The 27,213-nt window shown below is 31.1% G+C and overlaps 2 protein-coding genes, 2 long non-coding RNA genes and 1 pseudogene across 5 annotated transcripts; 4 read left to right on the forward strand and 1 right to left on the reverse strand.

Moving 5' to 3' along the window:
* Positions 1 to 461: 461 nt before the first annotated feature.
* Positions 462 to 1,080, forward strand: LOC114164676 (uncharacterized). The gene is made up of 3 exons (XR_003599581.2): positions 462 to 498; positions 577 to 634; positions 829 to 1,080. It is a non-coding gene; the product is annotated as an uncharacterized LOC114164676 (long non-coding RNA).
* Positions 1,081 to 7,286: 6,206 nt separating this feature from the next.
* LOC146883944 (uncharacterized) lies at positions 7,287 to 8,622 on the forward strand. The gene is made up of 3 exons (XR_014984396.1): positions 7,287 to 7,876; positions 7,952 to 8,317; positions 8,394 to 8,622. It is a non-coding gene; the product is annotated as an uncharacterized LOC146883944 (long non-coding RNA).
* Positions 8,623 to 12,299: 3,677 nt separating this feature from the next.
* Positions 12,300 to 14,934, forward strand: LOC146883945 (replication protein A 70 kDa DNA-binding subunit B-like). Its single transcript, XM_085666791.1, has 11 exons — positions 12,300 to 12,446; positions 12,596 to 12,863; positions 12,961 to 13,057; positions 13,143 to 13,264; positions 13,349 to 13,433; positions 13,610 to 13,742; positions 13,822 to 13,976; positions 14,067 to 14,187; positions 14,254 to 14,433; positions 14,534 to 14,611; positions 14,725 to 14,934. Exons 1-11 carry the CDS (start codon positions 12,300 to 12,302, stop codon positions 14,932 to 14,934), a joined length of 1,596 nt encoding a protein of 531 aa, XP_085522917.1.
* A 2,398-nt stretch (positions 14,935 to 17,332) lies between these two features.
* On the forward strand, positions 17,333 to 23,354 carry LOC114163671 (uncharacterized; annotated as a pseudogene).
* A 493-nt stretch (positions 23,355 to 23,847) lies between these two features.
* On the reverse strand, positions 23,848 to 27,173 carry LOC114162985 (wall-associated receptor kinase 3-like). 2 transcript variants are annotated; one of them, XM_085666361.1, is made up of 4 exons: positions 26,069 to 27,173; positions 25,820 to 25,993; positions 25,021 to 25,159; positions 23,848 to 24,948 (listed from the first exon to the last, which is right to left on the reverse strand). In XM_085666361.1, exons 1-4 carry the CDS (start codon positions 27,057 to 27,059, stop codon positions 23,955 to 23,957), a joined length of 2,298 nt encoding a protein of 765 aa, XP_085522487.1. In that variant the 5' UTR covers positions 27,060 to 27,173; the 3' UTR covers positions 23,848 to 23,954. The 2 variants fall into 2 exon arrangements, with proteins under 2 accessions (XP_085522487.1, XP_027902819.1); XM_028047018.2 differs by having other exon boundaries at positions 23,848 to 25,159; positions 26,069 to 27,172.
* Between the last annotated feature and the right edge of the window lie 40 nt (positions 27,174 to 27,213).

The following is a 27,213-nucleotide window of genomic DNA, read 5'->3' on the forward strand; positions in this document are numbered from 1 at the left end:
TATATTCAATGTATTTTGCAGAGGCACTTCTATATTGAAACTTTGTTAATGATTATATTGTTAAAGTTAGGATGCTTGTAAGCTTGTAGAACATGTTATTATTTAGCACTGTTTTTAAGGCTGAAGCACGAAACTTTTAAGGGAAACAAAAATGTTAAACATGATTTATTTACATGCTTGACTATACATTGCATTAATATAGTACATTAAAATGTTATGCTTGCAAGTTGATGAGCTGAATATGCTCACCTTTGATGTATGGACATAATGCCATAGCTGTGAATGAATTTCAAAGTCAAGTAGATTTATGGCCAGTGGTGAGAAAGAAAAACCATCCTTGCTGGCCAAGAATGTTAAAGTGTCATTTCCAAGTGGTTCTATGGTTGCAATCTTTGATGAGTTGGAAGAAATTGCATCAAGACGTAGTCAAACTCCAACACTCCCCCACATTGGTTAGTTATTTCTCAAACATCCATCCAATGCCTTTGAGCTTTTCTTGTAAGATCTAGTTCTCTTACAATAAGCTTATAATTTTATTCTTTTGGTTTATTGACTTATAAATGATCACTATTACAGGCAAGAATTTGCAAACAACTATAAAGAAACAAAAGTTGATTTAGACAATTTTGAAAGGGTATGTAAAGTTCAATACATTGATAAAGCTTAATTATTTGAATCACTTATTATTTAACATTTCATTTAAAAAATAGATTAAGAAAAAAGCTGTTAAGGCATGGAACTCTGACAAATAAAGTAAGTCCAAGCCTTTTATTCATCCTTAAGAAATTTAATATTAATTGAGCTTCTTATTTATGATATTTGAATCAGGAATTAGAGTCTTATTTCAATGCAGCAACTAAACTCAAAAGAAAATTACATTTGAGTACATTAAAGGAAAGGTTCTTCTTCTTCTTCATAACTTTAGTGTTGTTAACATTCTTGAATATCATGCCATAAGATGTTCTTATTATCCTCTTGAACATCATGCCAAAAGTAATTGTTGCAATCCATACATAGCCACTGCCCATCATTCCTAGCTTCTGAGCAATGGAAAAATGCTCAAACCAGTTTCAGGATTAACATCCCTCCATCTGTATAAGTAGTTTTTGTTTCCATTTTTGTTGTTATATTGATTGTTTGTTAATGAACTTTATTTAAGTAGTGTTGTTCAAGGAAAAGAAATAGGAAACCTAAAATTCATTTTGACGGGACTGACTTGAAAAAATTAAAACAAGAGAAATCTCACAAGTGTAAGTTTTCTCTAAGTCTTTTAGTAAATGATAGTAATAGTTTGATTAAAAACATTTATGTATTTGTTATACCAATTTATCAATTTTAATTATCTTTATATACAGTTGCTAAATGATGCATATACAATGTTACATGCAAATGAGCTGAAGAAGTGGCTTGAATAAGGTGTGAATGTTTTATATTGGATAAAATAAATTGTCACATGATTCTGTTTTTTACAAATAGCTACTAGATCTGAAATAGGAAGAAACAAATTACAGTGTTGGATAAAAATGAACCAACTCTTCCTCGCCAACCTTGTCTTTTTGTCATTACTTTTATTATCTCATTGAAATATATTCCCCACTTTTAGTAATTAAACTAGTGGATAAATAATAATATTAATTGCAATAACTGAAATTGCTTTACTTGTTTATTTTGTGTGTGAAGCTTTCAAATTAATATGATTTTTTCTTTCATATCCATCAAAGTTCTCTGGTGCATATATAATGTGTAAACAGAAGTATATTGTTACAAGGGTGCACATTAACCCTAGTAGGCCATTAGTACTTATCACAGTTTCTGTTGAGTAGGCAGAGCAGCCAAACCTTCGAAAGAAATTAAAATGATTATACCATCCACTTGCATGAACACTTTAGAAGGAATTATCACTTGAATATCTTAAACTGTTCCACTAATTATTATTTATTAAACCAATATCACCAATTCTCTTCAAAATATGATCATATATTCGTATATATGATGATACTGTGATACCAACCATGGCTTTCATTTTGCATGCATCATGCATGAATGAGACCGTGTTCATAATAAAAGTTATTGAAAACTGATTTCAGTGCTCTCTGCAAAATTCTCTTGCTTTCAGTGCCCACTGATTTTAAGTCTTTAACAGGTTATGATAGTAGGAAGTTCAGCATCAAAAGATTCTGAATTAGGAAGATGATGAAGAATAAGACTGAAAATTAAAGCTAATTCAGTACCATATTTCCAAGAAATTCTGAACTGTCAAAATAAAAATCCATGCACTAGTAATAGAAGAAGAGAAGGACAGTTCAATTTATGTTGATGGTTATTGAGATCATATTTTAAACTTGAGATTTTCCATGTTTCAGTTGAGGTATATTCTTTGATGTATTTACTTTTATTTTTAATGCAGAACATGATAATGTTGAGAATCTTAAAACTCACAAAATTTGAACACTTCTTTCACCTGCTCTTAATTCTTGTTTATCTATTATATTGAAATATAGTAAAAGATTTTTTCCGATAGAAGATGATATTTGCCTCTTTATACACATAAGAATTAATTTAGAAAAAGGACAAATTTTAATTTTACAAATTAAAAACGTAATTAATCTTACCGATAGAAAGAGCTTGTTATAAATGTTTGAAAGATAGGTGTGACTATAAAAAGAATTGATCTGTAAAAATTAAAATCAAATTTTTTTAAGACTACAAGAGATCAATTGGTCAAAAGAAATGTTGGTGTGACTATTTATATTAGTGACATTTTTATAATATTACTTTAAAAAAAATTATCACTAAATTTTTTTAGTAACAATTTTAAAATGTCTCTTTATTTCAAAAAAGTGTTACCAATGATTTTTAGTAACATTTTTATAATGTCACTCATTTATAAAAAAATTATAACTAAAAGAATTTAGTAACATTTTTTATAATGTTACATTTTTATTAAATAAATGTTACTAAAAGTATCTAGTGACATTTTTATAAATGTCTCAATTAATATGTAAAGATATCACTAATATTTATTAGTAACATAGGGTATACGTAACATGTGGTATAATATTACTAAATTATATTTGTAACATTTTTTACAATGCAGTAACATTTTTTAAATGTTACTAAAGAATAAATATGTAGCAGTGTAATTTTACGTTTTAAAATATATTAAAAAATATTTAAAATATCAATATAGTGTATTTTTAATGCTTAACAAAAAAACAATACAAAACAAAACAATAGAAAATCTGTACTTTATGATGTTTGGGATAAAAACATAACATATGTAAATATCCAATTAAATCCTTGTTATTTGATCAAGTTGAAGTCATCTATGCCCCGCATTTATTTCCTCTGTGTATGTGATAATACATCTATTCGTGTCTGATACCAGAAAGGAAGTGGTGTATACAAATAGTGATGCTAGCGTATCTGCATATTAAAAGCACAAAGAAAAAACCGTGCTTAAAAAGGCTTAAAGCCCCCATCTAGAAAGTGGACACATAATCAAGATCATCTCCATCACGATGCTTTAAAAGTAACCAAGCACCTCATCTTTTGACAAAGTACAGAGAAAATTTGTCTAGAGAAAAATCTACTTCATGTACACTCCACCAATAACAGAGCTCCTATTTGTGTGTATAACTACTAATTGTCTAAGCACCAATTCATGTACACCCCACTATATAACAAGCCATGTGTAGTGCACCGGTGTGCTATTTTATTCTTGTGGCTCAAAAAATAGGCTAGTCCCAAGCTGAAACGTAACAAAGGTATACAAGAAAACAACAAGATCTTTTGTATCTTGGAAAACGGAAAGGTCCAAAAGCTGTTTTACCTTCACACTTTCTGCATAGTTCAGAAACATGCACTCGACAACTTGTGCATCCAGTTTTCCTTGTCTCTTTGTGAGCACAAGCGATACAACCAAAGATTATCAAGTGATGTCGTGATCAAATTCTTTTAGGATTCTTTATCAAGTGATGTCGACATCTATTTTCTAACACTTAATAGCATGCATTGCACTTTTTTTAGAGTACTCATATTGAATCTCTCTGCTATGCCATTCCATTGAGGAGTCCCTGTTACAATCCAATGCCTTGCTATGCTATTCTCTCCTAACAGAAGGTGTTGAACAATTCTGAATAAAATTTAAGATCATTATCAATTGTTACGGTTTGACAAGTGACCAAATCCCACTAATTATATATGTGATAAAAACACTCGAATTGAGTTTTATAATTTAATTTCAAGATAAAATCACCAAATAATATATTTTTAGTTTTAACTATAACATTCACATCGCATCGCTTGCAACAAATATAATATTTTATCATGAAGTCTAAACTTGAATAATAAAAATTTTATGTGCAACAATTTTAATTATCAGTTTGCATTAATGATCAATATTTTTATATTAAGAATGACTAAATATCAAGTGATTAACTACTTCAACTAGTCAAACAACAATGGAAAATATTGCAAACTCAGTCTGACTAAATGTCGATGACCTATGATGCTACAAGATTATTGGGTATTGATGTCTTAAGACAGTTTATAGTATGCATTAATTGTAATAACATAGAAATGCCAGTGAAGTGATTGTTGTTTATCCTTATAAATTGGTAGTTGTTAGGCATTGTCATGTAAAAGTGTTATAAGTATGTACTAGCATGGGTGTTGGTTGGCAAAGAAGGGAGTGATCTCTTTAAATTTGCTTGGAAATAACATTGTGGAGATTACTGTCTTTAAATATTATGTAAGAAGAATTTAAAAATTAATTTTTTGATAGTTAGAACATTGGTAATTAATGTTATTTACCAATTCAATATTTTAATCAATTTAAAACTATTTTAGTTATCAATAATTTTTAATTTATAAATTAATAGGTAAATTGATTTTATCTCCTAACTTCGTCACTAATAAGAAATTTTCCTGTGATGCATGTTAATAACACCCTTTAATTGGTAATCGATGCTACTTAACTGCACTAACTTGCAATATTAGTAAAAATTCACCACCAACAGCCGTACTAGAAACCGTATACAAAGGGAGAGAGAACTTAGATTTTCATGAACAACCCTCTAACAATCTAGAGGCAGGTAAACCATCAAACAACTCTGACAAACTCCATCTTCAAGAACATGACATAATTTCACGTTAATTGTAAAGTAAAACCAATATAACTTGAGAAACATTCATCAACTCCAACAAAATTCTAGCCAATAAATTAATTAAATATTAGTGATAACTGATAACTTTTATAGAAAAAACCTCTCATATTCCACGCTACATTTCATCCCAACCACAGTTTCCACTTAAGTAATAATTATAAAGCCAATATAACCTGAGAAACCATTCACCAACCCCCCACAGAATCCTGATGAATTAGCTAAAAAGTCTATCCATAGTACACAACATTTAAACATAAAATCTAATACTATATACAATTGGGAAAGGAAATTTTTTCAATATAATAATATATTTGATCTACTTCATGATTTAAATTTTTATCTACAAAAAGTAAAATAGCTGATGTGTCACTCTCTCGGCGTTTTCAAGTATTAAAAAAAAATTGAAAAACGTCTGAAAATCTGAAGTTTAAATTACAAGTTTTTTTTCTCTCTTCCGGAGTCTTCTCAGCTTCCTCCGTCTCAATGCTTTCTCTCTCTTGCTCATTCTCTCTGCGAACCGCCTTCTCTCTTCTCTCTCTATCTTTCTCATTCTCTCTGGCAGCGCCTTCTTTCTTCTTTCTCTCTCTTTCTCTGTCTCTGTTTCTCGGCATGGATCATGTTTTCATCTTCTTCTTTTCATCATTTGTTTTTCTCTCGCAAAAAAAAGACTATGGAGATGGTTTCTGAGCTGTGTTTTGATCATCGATTTCTGTTCATCATTATCATATTTTTTTCTTTACAAGGTTCAACTGACGCTTAAAAAGACATGCATCTGAGATTTGCCGTTGATGTATCCATTTTTGTTGTGGATGTCTATTTTTTGTTTTTTGGTCAAGCTAACTGGTATTTCTCTTTATGTTTTTTCCAAAGATCTGATGGTTTCTTTTCTTCATCTTATTTTTCAGGTATATAAATGGTTGAAATGAAGAGTACAACCCCAAACATCTTTTTTAACCAGCAAAAAACCGATTGTGGAGATGCTTTTTCTCTTTTTCTTACATTTCATCTTTTTATCTTCTTCTCTTCATCATGTTTGTTTTGTTTACAGGGTTCAACTGACGCTTAAAAAGACATGCATCTGAGATTTGCCGTTGATCTATCCATTTTTGTTGTGGATGTCTATTTTTATTTGTTTTCTCACGCTAACTGGTATTTTTCTTTATGTTTTTTCCAAAGATCTGATGGTTTCTTTTGTTCATCTTATTTTTCAGGTATATAAATGGTTGAAATGAAGAGTACAACCCTAAACATCTTTTTTAAGCAGACAAAAACCGATTCTGGAGTTGCTTTTTCTATTTTTATTACATTTCAAGCGTTCATCTTCTTCTGTTCATCATGTTTATTTTGTTTACAAGCTTCATAATAAAACTTAAAAAGTCATGAATATGAGATTTGTCGTTCATCTGTACCTTTTTGTTGTGGATCTCTTTATTTTTTTGTTTCTGAACCTAACTGGTATTTTTCTTTATGTTTTTTCCAAAGATCTGATGGTTTCTTTGCTTGATCTTATTTTTCAGGTATATAAATGGTTGAAATGAAGAGTACAACCACAAACATCTTTTTTAACCAGCAAAAAACCGATTCTGGAGATGCTTCTTCTATTCATCATCTTCCTTGAAGGGGTGTGTGTTCAACTGAAGACTACAAACACATTCATGTTATATGGACGTATGATTTTTTTGTTTTTGTCCAAACCTTTCATTTGTTTTGTTTTCTCAACCGAACTGGTATGGTTCTTTATGTTTTTTCCAAACATCTTATGGTTTCTTTTGTTCATCTTATTTTTCAGGTATATAAATGTTTGAAATGAAGAGTACAACCACAGACATCTTTTTTAACCACCAAAGAATCGATTATGGCGATTCTTGATCTATTTTTCTGAGCTTTCTGCAAATCATATTCTTCTGTTCTTCTGCTGTTCTTTTCTCGATATATTTTTTTTTGTCTTTTTGAAGCCAAGGTATGTTTCTTTCTTTTTTGTTCTCAGTTGTATTTTATTTCTGGCTTCATCTTAAGTTTGATTTTTTTTAATTCTTCAAATAAACATTAAAACACAAACATCTTTTTTAAAGCGCAAAATAACGATTCTTATGTTCATCATTTTTCTTTTGTTTAAAGGTTTGATCGCCAGACTACCAACACATGCATGTGAGTTTTGTTAATGTCGTTATTTGTTATCATTTTTAATTTTTTTCGACTACTTCTTTAAATTTTTAACAACTCTGTGTATTCTCTTCTGATTGTCACTTTCCATTTTTTCACCACATTTCTAATATTTTGAGATATTTTAATCTAGGCCAAATTTACAGTTCACTAAGCTTAAATTTTTAATCCACATTATTAATTTATTTTTTTATTTCAACCCTATTATCTTTTAAGTCGTCCTTTTTTTTCACTTTTATATTCACAATTAATTGAATCAATTATGATGCACGCTTCACCTGTACGTACAGACCCTACCAAAAGGAATGACTTATCCTTTTCTCTTTCTATATATTTGCAACAGTAATGACCTTTCGTTTTCTCTTTCTATATATTGGCGTCTACATACTGACAAATCTTATTTCTTTTGTGTGACCATTATCTTCTCTTCAAATTATTCTTCATACCCACTATTTTCTCAAACAATGGAAACTGTGCGCACACCAGAAGCCACACTTTCTGGCAAAATGCTTGGCGGTTTCGTCACTATGTTTTTGAAAGACCAGGTTTTTTTTATTCCTTCACATTCCTTTTTATTTTTGGTTTGTATTTCTTTATTCTAAACTTCCTTATCTTTGAAGGATTTTGGACACGTCGACCGACTCTTCATAATACGTAATATGAAGGACCTTGGCTCACAGTGGACCATTGTTGATTACGACAGCAATGTTCATAATGTTACGTACAACATGAATATTCACACTCCAATGATCACCCAAGGCTGGAATGATTTAATCTCTTTTTATGCACATGAGTCTGACAAATTGGTTGTCTTCAAATATTTTGGAAATTCGTCCTTCCAACTACACGTCTCTAAACGTGTTTGCGACTCAGCATTGAAAGCCAACTTCTTCAACCATCTTTCTATTCGTCGTCCTCTACATACTTCAAACTTAAAGCATTTTGAAGTTCAACTATCACCATACTACTGTCGATCCAGCCACTTGGTTAGTTTTATTTTTCTTGGATTATTTATTTACATGGATTCTTAATAAGTAAAATATTTATTCCTTTTTGTTGCAGTATTTGAAAAAAGAATTTGCCACTTATTTTAAAATCAGTGGTCTTAGATCTATTGTTCTACACGGACCACGGGGACAAGTCGAATGTAAATTGATCATAAGACGTAATTCTGTTAAGATTGGAACTGGCTGGAAAAGTTTTTGTAATCTTCATCAACTTTCTGCAGATGATCATCGTGAAGTTTTTTTTGAAGTTGAAAGACACACAACAACCAACCATATCAAAGTGTTTTATCCATTAATCTGGTTTTAAGTTATAACATTTTGTATATTATTTTTGTTAATCTTCTTATATATATATATATATATATATATATATATATATATATATATATATATATATATATATATATATATATATATATATATATATATATATATATATATATATATATATATATATATATATATATATATATATATATATATCAATATATAAGAAGATTTTAAGGTGAATTATATTTTGTATGCACTTTTAACATATATTACTCTATGTGTTTGCTTTTATACATTTTCTCTGTATGAAGTTTTTTTTTTCATGTTTACGACTTTTCTAGATTTTTATCAAATACATTAATCACTAATATATTTTTATAAAAAAAAAACTATTACATTTAATTCAATAGTTTTAACAAAATAATAATTAATGTCTTTTACAATTATAATTTTAATCATACACGTCATTAGAAGACATTAAATATTACTCATTATATATTTGCTGAGAAAACATCAAAATATGGTGATTTTTAATTAGTATTGTTAAATTTATTTAATATTACAATAAATAAGACTTTTTATTAATTTCAAATAACCCTGTCTATCAGGTTTCCCCGCATTAATTACTCCACTGCTCGAGGTAATGATGATTGAACTCCTCGATCATCTGCAACACTCATTCATTATTTGAAATCATTCAGCCGATTAAATTAATTACCATTTCTTTTTCCAAGAGACGTTTAGATATTTGAAACGTTTTTCTCATTATGTTTTTCACGTCTCACGAAAATGATGATTGCAGTGTCTTTTGCCACGTCATACTTATCTAATTCTCCAGACTCTTCCACTGTCTGGTATATTTTTGTTTCATTAATCTTTTTTGCAGGATGAAAGTAATTAACATTTCAGAGATCAACAAATATCAACTTATCTTCTCTGCTTCACCTTAACACCATTACACTGCGACAACAACCCATCCTCTTCCATTTCAAGAAGTTCTTATTCATTACAGAAAGGTATGACTGTTAAACCCTTTTATCAACTCTACTTCTCTTCATCTCCTATATCTTCTCGCCATATTTCTTTATCGCCGTATTCTATGCATGTTTTTATAAGCAGAATTTTTTATAATCGGTTTTGATCTTCATCTTCGTATCATTTTTCTAACCACACCTTTCTATAAGCAGTGTTTTTTTAAATTTTTTTTCTTCATCTTTCTCTGATTTTTTTAAGCAGTCGTTTTTATATTAGGTTTTGTTCATTATTTATATTAGGTTATGTTATTTTCATCATGTTCAACAATTTGTTTTACACTGTTAGAGTCTGTTTAATTTTTTTTTCCAAAAACAAACCTATTTTTCCAATTTTACAGATGACCACTAAGCAATGCATCCTTGGTGAACAATCCATTCTTGGCTCAAAATGGAAAGGTGGATTCTTTACTATTTTCATGGAAGACCAGGTTTTTGTGAACTTGCTTCTTATACAAAATTTACCATCATTGTTCTCCGACATCCTTTACTAATTTTTTATTTTATATTGGTTTTATTATGAAGGATTTTGCGTTCGTCAATCGTTTGTTTGTCATTCAATTAGGCAATGAACTGGGTCCATGTTGGACTATTTATGATAAAAAAGGCCATGTTCACCATGTTACCTTCAACATGAATACCTATGGTCCGCGAATTACTGATGGCTAGGTTGATATAAGAAAGTTTTATCAAGTTCAACCACCCAAACTATGTTATTTAAGGCATACCGGGAATTCTGTTTTTGAAATACACTTTTACGATCAATGTTCAGAAGCAACTGTCCATAAATTCCTAAGTCATGTTCGAACAAATGCTCCTCTCATAAGGTCCAAGTTAATTCATTTTGAGTTCCGGCTTTCTAAGTACAACTGCAAAGCAAGCTTTCTGGTGATTTTTTTATCTTCTTTTTCCATCATTGAATACAATCTGTACAGAAAAATTCATTTATTCTGTTTAACCTTGACACATACAAAATTTTTTGTTTCTGATATTATTTTTTATCTTTTTTATTTTCAGGGCTTAAATTCAGACTTACGTCAATATTTTGCCAACACTCAGTTCTCACACATTGTTCTTTACGGTCCAAAGGCACGAGTTGAATGCAAGTTGTTGATTAGACCTAGATCAGTCAAGATAGGAAGTGGATGGAAACGTTTTCGTGAAGTTCATGGACTGGAGGAAAAAGATTTAATTCTTTTTGAGGTAGACGCTCAACAAGCAAGCAATGATGTCAATGTTCTTCTTAATATAAATGATTATTATCATCCGCTATGAAGAATCTATAAACAATATTACTTAACAGATTTATAATCTGTATTTTTTGTATGAAGTTTAGTTGTTTATTATTATATTATATATATGTATACGTTTTAGAAGGTGTATTTTGAACTTCTGCTAAGTTATTTAGTCATACCTGCTCCATATCTTCTTCCAGATACGTAAATTTGTGGCATTTAATATCTGTCAGACACAAATCATATCATGTCTCTGCGTTTTATATTTTTTTTATATATCTTTAAATATATCACTTTCCAGAATATTTTTCATACACATCCCTTATAATACTTTTATAATATTTTATTTCAATGTCAATTGATATGACATATTGCACTGCTTCATTATGTTTCTTTATCTTCCAACTTCCACGAGATTTCTTCTGCTGTAAGCATCCGTCATTTCATAAAAGATTTAATTGTACTGTTTATATTTCTTTTTATTTTATTCTTTCACGTTATTAACTTAAATAATCCAACCCAGTGCCTTCTCCTCGAAGTTTCTAACAAAGTTCCTTCTCTTAGAAGATTGTTTGGCTTCTGCACCACACTTTTATTTGACTTTTTGTACAGATCCAACACAGTTTCTTCATCCAGAACACGTTTCACATCCTATCACATATTCTTACAAGCCATTAACGTTTCCAGTCACCACAGGTATGCATTTCATTTGTTTTATGTACAAATATAGTAGTCTTGCTTTACAGACGAAATGATATGACATTTGCAATTCTGAAATTTCGTCTAAGACATTATCGTTTGATATCACTTTTTTCTACATTTCCTCTTTCATGAATGCATAAGAAACCAGCATGTATATGCAGTTTTACATTGTTTCCACATTACTGTTTCAATTAATTGTTCACTGCTTAATCCATCACGCCAACAATTTTTTTATTCACGAAAAGGTAATCTGCTTCATGCTTTATTTTCATCAGAATGCTTTTCTCTGAATTTTCCTTTTCTATGAAACCTTTCAATAAATCAATATGAATACTTTATTTCTTCTGACATCAATAGCTGTTATTTGCAGGTTTCACCAATATATATTCCCATGACTTCTGTCAAAACGTTGGTACTGCGTGTTTGAAGAGTCCTTATTTGAATATATTCTACTTTTTGCTTTTTTCTACCATTTCAAAAATTGCCATATCCACGTCTTGATGTATCGTTTGACTTCTTTTACTCTCCTTTGACTAATAAAAAATAGATTATGATAAGTAAGGTATTATTTCAATCTTTTTATGGTATTTCTTTACTTTAGTTGTATGAATAACAATTTTGTCTTATTAGTTCCTTATTTATCTATGTAAGTATAAATATGTCTCCACTCTAATCCTCACTTTTTTACCTTTCATTTTTCAATATTGTTCTTGTGAGCTCAACATGTCTCTCTGTGAAGTCCCAAACCAAAGCCAGAGCATAAGCGAAGTAAGCCCCCAGAAGGAAAATTGGAATATTATCGCTAGGGTCATTCGTTCATGGTTTGTTCCTGATTTCAGTAAACAGAGGTGTCCATTTTCCATGGAGTTCGTTATTCAAGACAAATAGGTTATTATTAATCTTATTCTTCAAATTCTTCCATTACACCTACTTTCCTTTACAAATTTGTATGAATTAAATAGTCGTCTGCTAAACATATTTATACTTCAATTTATATATGTTCTTTTTATCTGTTTCAGGGTTCTAAAATACATGCTTCAATTAGACGTACTCTAATTTACAAATTTCAAAATGACATTTCTGAAGGCCATGTTTATGCTATACAAAACTTCAGTGTTGCTCCGAATTCTGGAATATACAAAACAACACACCACCCTTATAAGATTAATTTCCAGTTTGGTACAAAGTTTTCTTTGGTTAATGTTAATTTGGTTCCTGATATTAAACCACAATACACACCTTTGTCTTTATTGACAACCACTGCATTTGATACTGATTATTTGGTTGGTAAGTAAATCTTTTTAGTTCCAATACTATTAATATTTTGATTAATAAACAGTTTTTGTTATAGGATATGATTTAACATTTATGAATTGCATTTTAGATATTTTGGGATTACTGGTCGGAGTGGGGACTGAAAGAGAATTGCAAGTTGATGGAAAGACAACAAAATTAAATGTCATAGCAATAGAAGCTGATGGGTATTGTATATCTATACTATATTAAATTCCTTTTATATTTCTTTTCAAATAACTACATGACATTATATTGAACTTTAATCTTTAGGTATCGAATAGAGTGTACTTTGTTTGGTATTTATGTGGATGAACTGAATGTATTTCTTTCAAGTGGAGAAGTACAAAATGCTGCTGTAAGTATAGAATTTGCGAAAGTCAAAACTTTTCAAGGTAAATTTTTGTTATTAGTTTTACAAAGTAGTTTGTAGTTCTTATTCCATGTTACTCTCACATACACTATATTTTTAAATATAGATAAGGTTCAAGTTCAAAATTGTAAGTTCTGCACCCGTATTAAGTACAATGTTAACTTCAAGGAAGCATCTGAACTTAAATCAAGGTAATATTAAAATTGTTCTTCTGTTTATTCGAACTTTATAATCCATTTTTCTAACAATATTTTGGTTACTTTGTAATGCAAATTACAAAGATTTCGTCAACTTCATATTTCAGATATACTTACATTCAATAATAGATTTATTTTTTATGAGTATAACTATATTTTATTTTGCACAGAATGTTTGAGAACAATGAATCTCCCTCTCAAGGATTAACGCAACTTTCTCAGACTTCCAAAAATACTGTGGAAGAGGACTTTTTAACACTTACACCTAGAACCAACATTCAAGGTCTAAAAGATTGTAAAGAGGTTAGAATATATTTTTGTATTATTGTGCAATTTTTCTTATTGACAATAATCCCTTGATTAATGTTTTTTATATTGAAAGGTCACCACTTTCGTATTGTTTGGAACAATTAAGCATATCTTGGTTGACGATGACTGGTGGTATACTGCTTGTGTGTGCAACAAAGCTGTTTATCCAGATTCCAAGATGTTCTTTTGTGAGAAGTGTAACAAGCATGTTATAAAAGTCTTTCCAAGGTTAACGATTTGTTTTTTAATATTAATGTCAATTTAAAACAACATTGTCATTACAATTTTGGTTCATTAAATTTATTTATCAATTTTCAGATATAGGATTAAGGTCCGAGTTATTGACTCTTCCGATTCAACAACATTTGTCCTCTTTGATAGGGATGCAACTACCCTTTTCAAAAAAACTTGTGCTGATATGTTAGACGCTCATGATAAGGTATACTCTTCAATATATCCACTTATATATTTAATTACACAATGTTTAATTATTATTTTTTTGTAGATGAATTCTTCTGGAAATTTGCCTAAGCAGTTTGATGAGTTAGTTGATAGAAGTCTGCTTTTTAAAGTGGAAAGTAGGAACGATCAGAATTTCAAAATTGAGCAGTCTTTCAGAGTGAAGAAAATATGTGTTGATGATGATATAATTGAGAAATTCAATGATTCTTCGTTGAAATCTGTGGTAAGATGTAATTTACGATCAAATTTGTTACATTATAATCTCTTTATAATGCAGTCATCTTTTCCTTTTTTATAATCTCATTATTTCTACCTATTTGAAGGATGTTTATGCTGGGAATGGTGAGTTTAGCAGGGAAAAAATGCGTTTAGTGAATGAGTCCACCGTTAATATTTCAGAGGTATAGAAGTTATATAAATGTTTTTTAAATGAATGCTTTTTTAATTACTTTTAATAATGTTATCAATTTTGAATGTGGATTTTCTTTTAATAAATTTACTTTTAATACTGTAGGATTTATTAGTCCGATTTACCAAAGAAACAATTCAGTGTGGATCCCAATCACCTGAACTAATCCAAGATAATCCAACCAACGATGATGCTAACAGTTCACATAAGAGAGAATCTGGAAAGAAGACTGCATCTCTTGAATCCATCGAAGAAGACAGTGTTCCATTGAAGCTTTTAAAAAGAAATATTAAGAAGGAAAAATCAGTGATTTGAGATCCACCTTTAGTTATTCTATTTGAAGACAATTTATTTTATGCCTTTCATTTTGGGAATGTAATATTTCTACGCATCGTTTTGTCTTTAAATTCATCTGAACTACAACTTCTATGTTAAATTTCATCTTTAATTTCATCTGAACTGCAACTTCTATTTTCAATTTCATGATAACATTATTATGCGCTTTTGAGTTACATTATTTAGATTTAAAATTATTTCATACGCTGGTGCACAAGATATTGTTGACATTTTTCAATTTTTGTCAACAAATATGACTACCAGCTACATCAAAACTTTCTGAAATTGATTTCATTTTGTAGCATCATGTAATGAAAGTCATAAATAACATATCTTTTGTCAAAAAGAATTTTTCTTTACAATTGTGCAACTCATAAATAAGATATTTATTTTTTTTCTCATTACATTATTTATAAATGTATATTTTTCATCATATTTACTTTTCTTAAATAACATAAATATGGCAATGGAATTATCTGTTGACAGATTTTAAGTTGTGACAACAGAATTGGATGCCATATACATTTTTCATTGAATATTTTTTGGGACTTATCTTATGTTAATTACTAACTTATAATTGACATTTTTTTATACAATAAGCACGAATGAAATATTATATTTTTACGTTTAATATTATACATTACACAAGTTCATTTTTGGAAATTTGTTATTGGTTTATATTACATATATTATATGTTTATATTTGTAGCATAATAGAATAATTTAATATATCTTTAATAACGTTATATCTTTTTAATTTTTTTTTCTGTTATTATCTTCTTCCCGTTTTCCAATGCAGTAATAATTACATTACTGTTGAAGAATCTATTTGTAATTGCCCCGTCTTTTCACGTGTCATTTGTTTTCTATAAATAAATATTCATCTCCATTCTACCATGAACATTAAACGGCAAGATCAGTTCCATGATATTCTACATTCTTCCAACTTTTACAAAAACCAATGCTAATTGGAGGCTGGACTGAATTAAGGCACATATATGATCTTCACCATTTTCACACTATTTATTTTGGATATGTGGGTGATTCTTGCTTCCACATCACTATTTTTCCCAGTAAATGCAAACCTTTGTCTATTGCACGTTTTCTTAAAAGAATTGAGGCAGATCAACCCCTTTTCAATGGACCGAAGTTGCATTTCTTCATATTTATGAATCCAAATCAATGCAATGCTAGCCATCTGGTGAGATTAATTTCATATTTTTTTATAAATGGATGTTTGTATCATATTTTGATTTATGTTTCGAATTTTTTTTCAAAATTTAATCCATATACTAATTTCATTAATACTTTATGTATGTTTTAGGATTTGCCAGCTGATTTTGGCAATTATCTTCGTCAAGGAAGATTTAAATACATTTTTCTTTATGGACCGCGTAAAACAGTGAAGTGCAAACTACTGTTGAGAAATCATCCTAAGAAGTCTAGCAAAATTGGAAGTGGCTGGAAGGAATTTTGTACTGCTCATGGATTTCATCAAACTATTGACTTGGTGTTTGAAGTGGACCACATGAAAAGCAATCAGAATGTCAAAGTGCTAACATATTGTAATTTTTAATTTACAGTTAGTATAAATAGTTTTGTTTTTATTTCTGCAACTTATGTAGTTTTCAACCTAGAAGTTTTTTTATTTTCAGCAATGCATATGTATAGTTCTACCTTCTTATCAATGAAATCTCTTTGAAGCTTCTCTGAATTACTGTGAAAGATGAAAAGTCATAGATGTTATGGTATGATATTCATAAATAAAATTATTTTGTTCTATAATTCAAATGAAATATATATCATCCAATTGAAAGATATATAGTTGGACGAATAATGAAAAGTTATCAGCTCTATAATCATATGTATGGATGTATGTTGCTTTAGTATGTGCATACACTCATTGTATGTTATCATTTTGACACATAATGAGGTTAAGATTGCAGATACTTCCTATGAAAAAGTCCTCTTTGTTTTACTATATATAGTACTGCATACAAAACAAGTCTGATTGTACCTACATAAAAAGGAAATGTTTTGTTAGTTGCAAGAACAAATCAATTGTGAAATAAGTGCTATATATGTGAATGATTCTGATATATTAACACTCAGCACTGCATGCTCTTTCTATTTTTAATCTTTGTCTTCTATTTTAATGTTTGTCTTCTGAAACAACTGCTTCCTATCATAATTACATATATTTCTGTTTCCTCAATTGTGATTAGAGGTACAAGCTACACAAAAAAGTTTAACAAAGACTTTCACCAATATAGTAATAAAACAGAAAACACTTTTTCATCCATTGAGTCAACTTACCTTTATTTTTGCTTCTTACATTGTAACCTTTGAAACTATTCCATAACATTTCTCTACTGTAATGGAGCATAACGATTCTAAAGATGCAAGGCTCAGAAGGAAACTGGTGCTACAACAAAGGTTCAATACAAGAACTCATCAACATTCATGTAAGTCATTAACATCTGACTTAAACCATTTATGTTTTATAATTCTTCATCAATAAAACAGAAATGATTCCTGTCTATCTTCATTTTTTTTTATGTTGCAGATGACAAAGAAGAGAATGCAAGAAAGAGAACTAAATTTGCAAACCATTCTTCTTCTCAAAGTAATGGAATCTCAGGAATTCTTTTTATATATATATATTTGTAACTGTATGTTTTGGATTTTAACTTCACAACACAGATGCATACTCAAACATCTTTGTTGTTTTAATCACAGATAGACCAACTGTATCGCAAAGATCAGTTCACCAAAATATAGACAGGAATCCATTACAACAGTTGGATATTAGTAAGTTTTTTTGTTTCTAAGCTATATCTTTACAGAATGTTGTTAAATGAATCAATAAAGTCTTTTGGTTTATTACTTTAATAACAATGCTTCTACAATAATCCTTTTCCAGATGTTGCCAACAACAACAACAACCTTCACAATATGAATTCAATATTTCACAGACAAATTGGTCAGTTGTGAAGTTCTTCCAATATTTAATTTTAACATTGTTTATGAATAATATTAATTCCGTACCACTTTAAACTAACCTTCGTTTCAATGCAGTAACTGTCAACAAATACTCAAGTTTTTTAAGTACTTTAGTTGAACAACAAATGACTTCACAATCTGCAACTTCTATTATAACTTACCATAGTCCTTTCGGTATATTTCTACATTATTCTTAATTTCTTATTTACCTGTTTAAATGATAATTTTAGATTTTATATCAATTTTTTTGAATGACTCCAGCTTTTAACAATAACAGTCAGAGAAATTATGGACAAAATAATTACAATTGCAGTGCAGGTAAGTACATTTGGATTCATACTCACAATGAAATGCAGGTACGACAATTGTTTTCTGTTGTTTTTCATAGGTGGGAGATCAGAGGTTGTAAATGAGTCGCATTCTGTTTCTAAGAATAAAGTTGTCAAATATCCTTTTCAAGTCATACAATCACTTCAAAACAGATTCAATCTTGATGATGAAACAACAAGACAACATAATTATTCAGACACAACAAATGATGATTCAGCAACTATAAGAGATGATGGTAATTCTGATATTAAACTTATTGATGTTAATATAAATTTCTTTAAAATCATTAATTAGTTTTCATCTTACTAATATTGAAGAACATACTACAAGTACTACAACTACAAACGAATTGTATTGCAAAGGAGAGTTACAAGGTACATAATGTCCAACACAATTGTATATAACTGCAGATTAAAATATTCACATTTTCATTCTAATGTTTTGTAATGATGTTCAGAATTGATTAATATTGGAGAACCTTGCTTGGAATGCCAATACTGTAAAGCTCAACTTTGGTATGAAGAAAGAGCAGAAAAATGTAACACCTCAAAGGGAGTTGAATTCTCATTGTGTTGTCAAAAGGGAAAAGTCCAAATTCCACTATTAAAAAGACCACCTAATCTTCTTGAAGGTTTGTTAAATGGTGAAGATCAGAGAAGCAGATCATTTTTACAAAACATAAGAGTATACAATAGCATGTTTTCATTTACTTCAATTGGTGGTAAGATTGATAATTCAATGAACAATGGTTCTGCTCCACCACAATTTATTCTGAATGGACAGAACTATCACCGTATTGGCAGTTTATTGCCAGAGCATGGATCAAAGCCAAAGTTTGCACAACTGTACATATATGATACCGAAAATGAAATGACTAACAGAGTCAAGCACTTCAGGTCAGTTAATATATTAAATAATTTCATTATATGAAATATTTAAATACATGTGTTGACATGTATTCTGTTTATTATTTTTTAGTTCAAACACAAAGGAATCTGTTATAGATGAATCATTGGTTGCTGATTTGATTCAAATGATTGACAATCACAATGTTCTTGCGAAATCTTTTAGAAGAGTAAGAGATTTGTCACTGCAACATATGGAATCAGATTTCACGCTAAGATTATTTCGAGGCAGAAACAAAGACCCTAGAGTCTACAATACACCTTGAAGTGATGAAATAGCTGCACTTATAGTTGGTGATTTTGACAATATGGATGTAGGCAGAGATATAGTGGTCAAAAAATGTTCTGGTGAATTAACCAGACTGCACGAAACTCACACAGCTTTCATTCCACTGCAATATCCTCTGATGTTTCCATATGGAGAAGATGGTTATCAAGAGGATATCCCAATAAGAGAATCTCATTCAAAAACAAAATCCAGGGTAAGAGTTAGAATTTCTTTGCGAGAATTTATTGCCTTTAGAATACAACAAAGAGCTGTAGAAGCAGGAAATATTGTGAATGCATGCAGATTGTTCCAACAATTTCTGGTCGATTGTTATACAATGGTTGAAGCCCAAAGGTTGTCATTCATCAGAGCGAATCAGAAGTTAATTCGCTGTGATATTCTTAATGGATTACAAGAAGCTGTTAATAGAGGAGAGACAGATCCTTCTTTAATTGGAAGACGTATTGTCTTGCCTGCTTCTTTCACTGGTGGTACCAGATACATGTTCAACAATTGTCAAGATGCTATGGCAATTTGTAAAAAATTTGGATATCCGGATTTGTTCATTACTATAACATGTAATGTGAATTGGACTGAAATAAAAGAATTTGTCTTACAAAAAGGATTATCAGCTTCGGATAGACCTGATATTGTATGTAGAGTGTTCAAGATGAAGCTGGATGAAATGATGACAGATTTTAAGAAGAAGGACTTCTTTGGAAAAAGCACTGCAGGTATGTTTTATATGAAGAAATATACATTATATTAATTTATATCAAATTAGATTCTGAAAAGTATATTTATTTTTTATTTATATATGCAGGAATGTACACAGTAGAATTCCAAAAAAGAGGTTTACCTCATGCACATATACTTTTATGGTTGGATGGAGAAAGCAAGTTGAAGAATTCAACTGATATTGATAAAGTAATATCAGCTGAATTGCCAAATGCTGATTTGTACCCCAAATTGGAAAAAGTTGTCTCAAGTTACATGATTCATGGACCATGCGGACCTGCAAGACATAATTCACCTTGCATGAAGGAAGGAAGATGTTCTAAATTTTATCCAAAAAAATTCACATCTTCGACTTCAATTGATGAAGAAGGATATCCATGCTATAGAAGACTTGATAATGGTAGATTTGTTGAGAAGAATGGAATTAAGCTGGATAATAGAAGTGTTGTTCCTTACAATCCACCACTTCTAATGAGGTATCAAGCACACGTCAATACAGAGTATTGCAACAAAACCAATTCAATTAAATATTTGTTCAAATATGTGAACAAAGGTCCGGACAGAGCAACTCTTAAAATAAGCAACAACTCTGCACAGTCTGATAAATCAACTATTATTGATGAGATCAAAAGGTATTACGACTGTAGGTATCTATCACCATGTGAAGCTGCTTGGAGAATATTTGCTTTTGACATCCATCACAGATGGCCTCCTGTTCAGAGATTGACCTTTCATCTTCCTGGCCAACAATCAGCTTTGTTTAAAGATGATGATGATATTAATGTGGTCTTCAACAGATACGAAAATGCTAACACAATGTTTCTAGCTTGGTTTGAGGCTAACAAAGTTTATGAGGAAGGAAAACAATTGACTTATTCAGAATTTCCAAGCAAATTTGTGTGGTTTGCCAAAGAAAAAGAATGGAAACCAAGGAAGAAAGGCTACAACATTGGTAGACTTACTTATATTCCTCCTGGGTCTGGAGAACTTTATTATTTGAGGATATTACTGACCATTCAAAAGGGTTGTATTGATTATGAAAGCATTAAGACAATTGATGGAAAGTATTATGAAACATACCAAGAAGCTTGCTATGTTTTGGGATTGTTGGCTGATGACAGAGAATATATTGATGCAATCAAAGAAGCAAGTGAATTTGCTTGTGGGTATCAACTTAGAAGATTATTTGTTACTTTGTTGTCCATGAATACAATTTCTAAACCAGATATAGTTTGGAATTCTACTTGGAGTATCTTATGTGATGGAATTTTTTACCAAAAAAGGAAGGAGATGAACTTACCAGGTACTTCATATTTTTTCTTTTAATTTCCTATACATATATATTTTAATTGTATTATTTACTTATTGCAGGTATTCTCAATGTATAAACAATATTACTTTACAGATTCATAATCTGTATTTTTTGTATGAAGTTTAGTTGTTTATTATTATATTATATATATGTATATGATTATTATATATATGTATTTGCAGGTCTTCAAATTGAGACTACTGAATTACAAAAACTATGTCTGCTGGAAATAGAGGAAATGCTAATGTCAAATGGTAGAAGTTTGAAAGATTATCCTTCATTACCTCAACTTGATCTTTCAGATGTACATACATTCAGTAATAGATTTATTATTGATGAGCTGCAATATAATAAACAAGACATGGCGAAAGAACATGACAGTTTGTTTAAAGCACTGAATGATGAACAAATTCATGTATATTAGGATATCATGACAGCAGTCCTTTCAAAGAAGGGAGGATTCTTTTTCTTATATGGCTATGGTGGTACAGGTAAGACTTTTATGTGGAAGACATTGTCGGCTGGTCTAAGAAGCAAGGGCATGATTGTTTTGAACGTAGCATCAAGTGGAATTGCTTCTTTATTACTTCCTGGTGGAAAAACAACACACTCTACCTTTTGCATCCCACTGTTAATTAATGAAGAATCAACTTGCAACATAGCACAAGGTAGTCTTAGGGCAAAACTTCTTATGGCTACCAGTTTGATTATCTGGGATGAAGCACCAATGATGAATAGAATGTGCTTTGAGGCATTTGATAGAACACTAAGAGATATTATGCGAAATGTTGATGATGCCAATAAAGACAAACCATTTGGTGGCAAAGCAGTTGTGTTAGGAGGAGACTTTAGACAAATTCTACCAGTTATCAAAAAAGGATCTAGGTTTGATATCATAAAATCATCAATCAACTATTCAGAGTTATGGAATTGTTGTAAAGTGCTAAAGTTATCCAAGAACATGAGATTAAGTACTCCATCAAATACTGAAACAACCAATGATATTCAAGAGTTTGCTGATTGGATTTTGAAGATTGGAGATGCAAAAATGGATCTAAATGAGAATGGTGAGTGCATGGTTGAAATTCCAAAACAGATCCTGATTACAAACACAGATTTACCTTTATTGTCATTGGTTGAATTTGTCTATCCTCAATTTGTGGTTAACATGTTGAATCCTAATTATTTTGATGATGGAGCAATTTTGTGCCCAACAAATGATTCTGTAGAGCAAGTAAATGATTTCATGTTGTCTTTAATTGGTGGTCAAGAGGTGACTTATTTAAGTTCAGATACACCTTGCCAATCTGATGAACAAGATGAAGTGCAATCTGAATGGTTTACATCTGAATTTTTAAATGATATCAAATGTTCAGGGATACTAAATCATAAACTGAAGTTGAAAATAGGTGTTCCAATTATGCTCTTGAGAAACATTGATCAAGCAAAAGGTTTATGCAATGGCACAAGATTGCAAGTCAACCATTTAGGCAAGAATGTAATATGTGCAACTGTAATAACTGGAAAAAACATTGGTGACAACATTTTTATACCAAGAATGGATTTAGTGTCATCTGATTCAGGATTGCCTTTCAAATTTCAAAGAAGACAATTTCCGATATCTTTATGCTTTGCAATGACGATTAACAAAAGTCAAGGACAAACACTTTCTAGAGTGGGCCTTTATCTTCCACAACCTGTATTCACACATGGCCAACTATATGTTACTATTTCTAGAGTCAAAACCAAAAGAGGATTGAAAATACTTATATTGGATGAAGATGGAAAGGTAACAAACACAACTAAAAACGTTGTGTACAAAGAAATTTTTGAAACTCTTTGAAAAGAAATCAATTATAGGTATGTCATTTCGAATTTTATTTTTCATGTCAAAACTGTTATAAATATATATCAATTGATTTATGTTATTTTCTGCCATGTAGGAAAATCATGGTACTGAAAAAGTAGAGCAAAGAACACATTGTGTACAAAAGGAAATTATCTACAAAAGGAATTTATGAACTTCAATACCAAAGGATACATTCTAGGTATGTAATTTATTCTTATATTAACAAAGTAGTGTATTAGTCATATTTTTGTTGTTGGTGCTTGACGACAATATTTAATGAAATCAAATATTAATTTGACATACAACTTTAATTACATTCTAAATTGATCTATTCTATTGATACACTTCAACATGTTTTTAAAACATTACATTATCATCATATAGATTAATAAATATCCAAAAACCCATTGCTATTAACACAATTATTACATATAAAAAAAACCATGCGTTGCATGGGTAGAAGGACTAGTAATGACACATTGTGCAATGAAAAAGAGAATACAACATACAATAACATCCATTACTCTGAATATTGATTGACCTTTAGTCTTGAATAACAAAAGTCTTGTGAATTATTATAATAATATCAGCTAATCATCTTCCACTAGTTAAGGAGAAGGAAATTCGGTTTAAAATATCAGAGCCAGCAAGCATGGTTCTTCTGTTAACACCATCTACACTAAAAGAAGATGACGGTGGTGCTTTGAGAAGAGTTTCAGTCTCCTCTGATGACAAGTTGACTTTTTCCCATTGGTGCTTCTCCACAGTGTTTATTCCTTCAAGTTCCATTGCCACTTCTCTCATGGTAGGCCTCTCCTCCCCCTTCATCCTTAAACAATGGCTTGCTATGTTTGCAACAACCATTAGTTGCTCAACATTCGCCTCATCTATTATGCGGCCATCCACAATGTCAAGTAACCGACCCTCATTCATTGAAGAAAGGAAGTGAACCCCTAGGTTTCTATGAGCCTCTGCCCTATCAAAAGAGAGTGCCTTCTCTCCTGTTATTAGTTCGACTAGGACAACTCCAAAACTATAAACATCACTTTTCTCTGTTAACTGGCTTGAGTGGAAGTATTGTGGGTCAAGATACCCCAGTGTTCCCATCACCAAAGTGGTTAACTCACTTCTGTCAAGAGGAATAATCCTTGAAGCTCCAAAATCAGAAACCTTTGCAGTGAGATTGTGATCAAGTAGTATGTTTGAAGTTTTCACATCTCTATGTACGATTGGTGCATGGGTAGCAGAATGCAAGTATGCCAGGGCCCCAGAAGTTTCAACTGCTATTTGTAATCTTCTTTTCCATGTAAGTCTTAAAGATTTGGTTTGATCGTGGAGATGGTCGTAAACAGTTCCATGGGGAACGAATTCATAAACAAGTAAGGGAACCTCTGTCTCTAAACAACACCCCAAGAGTTTCACCACATTTCTATGGTTGATTTGACAAAGCAGAATCACCTCATTGATGAAATGCTCAATTTGGTTTGGGTTACTAATTCTCGACTTTTTAATTGCTACAGTTCTATTGTCAGGTAATATTCCTTTGTAAACTGTTCCCTCCCCACCTGCGCCTAAGACCATCTCTTCACTGAAATTGTTGGTGGCATCTTTTAGTTCTTCCACAGTAAAGATTTTTGTCAATTCATTTGATCCACTATACCTGCCTATCTGTTGCTGTAATAACTGGCCACCGTTTAGTTGGAAAAAATGTTCTTTAAGTCTGTTGAGTTTTCTTTTCTTTAATGTGCAGTACACGTATAAGGTTCCCCCCAGCAGTGCCAATATACTTCCACTCACACCTGAACATCGATAAGTGTAAACAATTACTTTCTCTCTGATGTTTAAACGTATGCTCAGTTGCTGATAAAACATTTAAAAAATTAAGTGTCTTATTGTTTAAATATTTCATACATGATGCATGGACAAGCTCAACTTGAAGGCATATATATAAATACAAGAATGAAATCTGACATAGTTATTACTAAAGCAATGTTTAGTTGTCGTTTACTAACTGAACTCCGCATTTGGAAGTTGTTGCGACTTGTTTTTGTAATTTAGTGCAATGGAAAGATTCAAATTGAGACAAGGTCATATATGTTTTGAAATGAAGGGAAAGAGACTATGCTTTTATTTAGTAATTTATTAGATAATTGAAAACAAAAGATCCAGAGAATTATTCGTAGCCCAGAAGAATAAAGAAAGTGGTGGTTTAACAGTTCCTGAAACAAAAGGTCATGGTGAACTTTGTGTGATATGAAATTAAATAGTGTTAATCTGTTTAGATGTCATCTAGTAAGTAACATAAAACATATGTATATAGAATGATGTAGTTTATTTGATATCGTTTTCTATACCAAAGAAATTTCTTTCAGGAATATTATATTGCTATAGTCAACCCTGTTAATGCTGTTCTGTTATGCAGAATAAAATATTTGGACAGACAAAAAGTATATACTTACTGAAAGCAATTGTGATTTTGCGGTTACTCCTTCTAACACATCCGCTTCCATTAATCTTCCCATCTCCTTCGTATCCCTTTGGACATAAACAAGTGTAGCTCCCTTCTGGACTGTTGCAGCATTTTGATCTCCCCTTTAGACAGTCGTGGGATTCCTCAGTGCATTCATCAACATCTAAAGTAAATTTTATAAAATTGTTATAAAAGACATTAAAAATGAGTAATGTTAAAAGGAGGAGAATATACAGACCTTGACAACCATGAGGTAGGTAAGGATTTCCTCGAAAACCAGAGGAGCATTTACAATGGTAACCAGGTCCCACCTTTGCATTGTGACATTCACTGTACTTTGACTTACACGCATAGCTTGAAGTATTCTTTTGAGCAGCTCGGCACGTGTTCCCCACTGCCCAATCGACAACCACAGGAAACGTTTTGGTTCTGTTAAAATTGATGAGGTCTGTCATGGAGAAATTGTAGGCTCCCTCCTTAACCAGAAATGTATAACCACATGGGTAGGACTGATATGGCTTGGTGTAGTTTTTGTTGAAGATATTTGAAGCAGAAATATAGCCGAATTCCGATAGCCTATGTTGAATTGGAGTCTCGCAACAAAAACTGCCGGAGCAGTCGTCATGTGTGTAGTTGTAAATTGGGTTTGTGGTGTTGATGGACACGCAAGAAGTGGGAGCGTATGGTGTTTTGGATGTTGAATCTTGACCAGATACAAGTCCTGCCGTGTCAGCGCCCAATACAGTTAACTTGTTTTGCTTGGATGATAGGTGAAAAGGTGTGTCGAACGTGATGATAAAAAATTGGTTGTCTGATTCACCAGTCTTGTTATTGACGCAACTTGTAGCAACCGGCAATGAAACGTTCAGTTGGCCGTCGAGTGAGATGTTCAGCACCCGCAGCTTTTCATAAGTAGCATTCAAGAAGTTAAAGGGTGATGAAAGACTTTGTTGAGTACTGTTCAAGAATGGAATGGGTGGTGAAAGGGTTTGGTTGCAAGTGATGAGAAATGAGGTGTTGAGAGAACAGTGCTCAGTGAGGCCAAAGGGAAAGGGAATGCTAACATCGCCGCACTTTGTTGGGCAGTTTGGCTTTGAAATAGGTTGGGTTTTAGCTGCTGCTGCACTCAGGAGCACCAGAAGTAGCATCTGGTTTAAATAGAAGCCCATCTGCATTAAATTGCCCCTTCCAATGATTTTGCTAAACTGCACACAATTTCTGCTACACATTAACTGTTATTATTGCCAATAAAAGAAAACAACATTAACTGTTTGGCAAATAACGAGGAAAGATTTAAAAAAGAACACCGCAGATTGAAACCTCTATACTGAATTGACAGTGTATTTATTGATAGAAGAGCAATAATACATGTGTTAAACGAAT

The sequence above is a fragment of the Vigna unguiculata genome, chromosome 9 (assembly GCF_037176805.1).
Source record: "Vigna unguiculata cultivar grain cowpea cultivar isolate G323 ecotype 2 chromosome 9, ASM3717680v1, whole genome shotgun sequence".
NCBI lineage: Eukaryota > Viridiplantae > Streptophyta > Magnoliopsida > Fabales > Fabaceae > Vigna > Vigna unguiculata.

Coding starts and splice junctions, on each gene's coding strand:
- LOC146883945 (XM_085666791.1), top strand. CDS start 12,300: ATGTCTCTCTGTGAAGTCCCAAACCAAAGCCAGAGCATAAGCGAAGTA. Junction 13,058..13,142: donor ATAGCAATAGAAGCTGATGG/GTATTGTATATC, acceptor TTTAATCTTTAG/GTATCGAATAGAGTGTACTT. Junction 13,434..13,609: donor GCATCTGAACTTAAATCAAG/GTAATATTAAAA, acceptor TATTTTGCACAG/AATGTTTGAGAACAATGAAT.
- LOC114162985 (XM_028047018.2), bottom strand. CDS start 27,059: ATGTGTAGCAGAAATTGTGTGCAGTTTAGCAAAATCATTGGAAGGGGC. Junction 25,994..26,068: donor CCTACCTCATGGTTGTCAAG/GTCTGTATATTC, acceptor AATTTACTTTAG/ATGTTGATGAATGCACTGAG. Junction 25,160..25,819: donor CAAAATCACAATTGCTTTCA/GTAAGTATATAC, acceptor ATCGATGTTCAG/GTGTGAGTGGAAGTATATTG.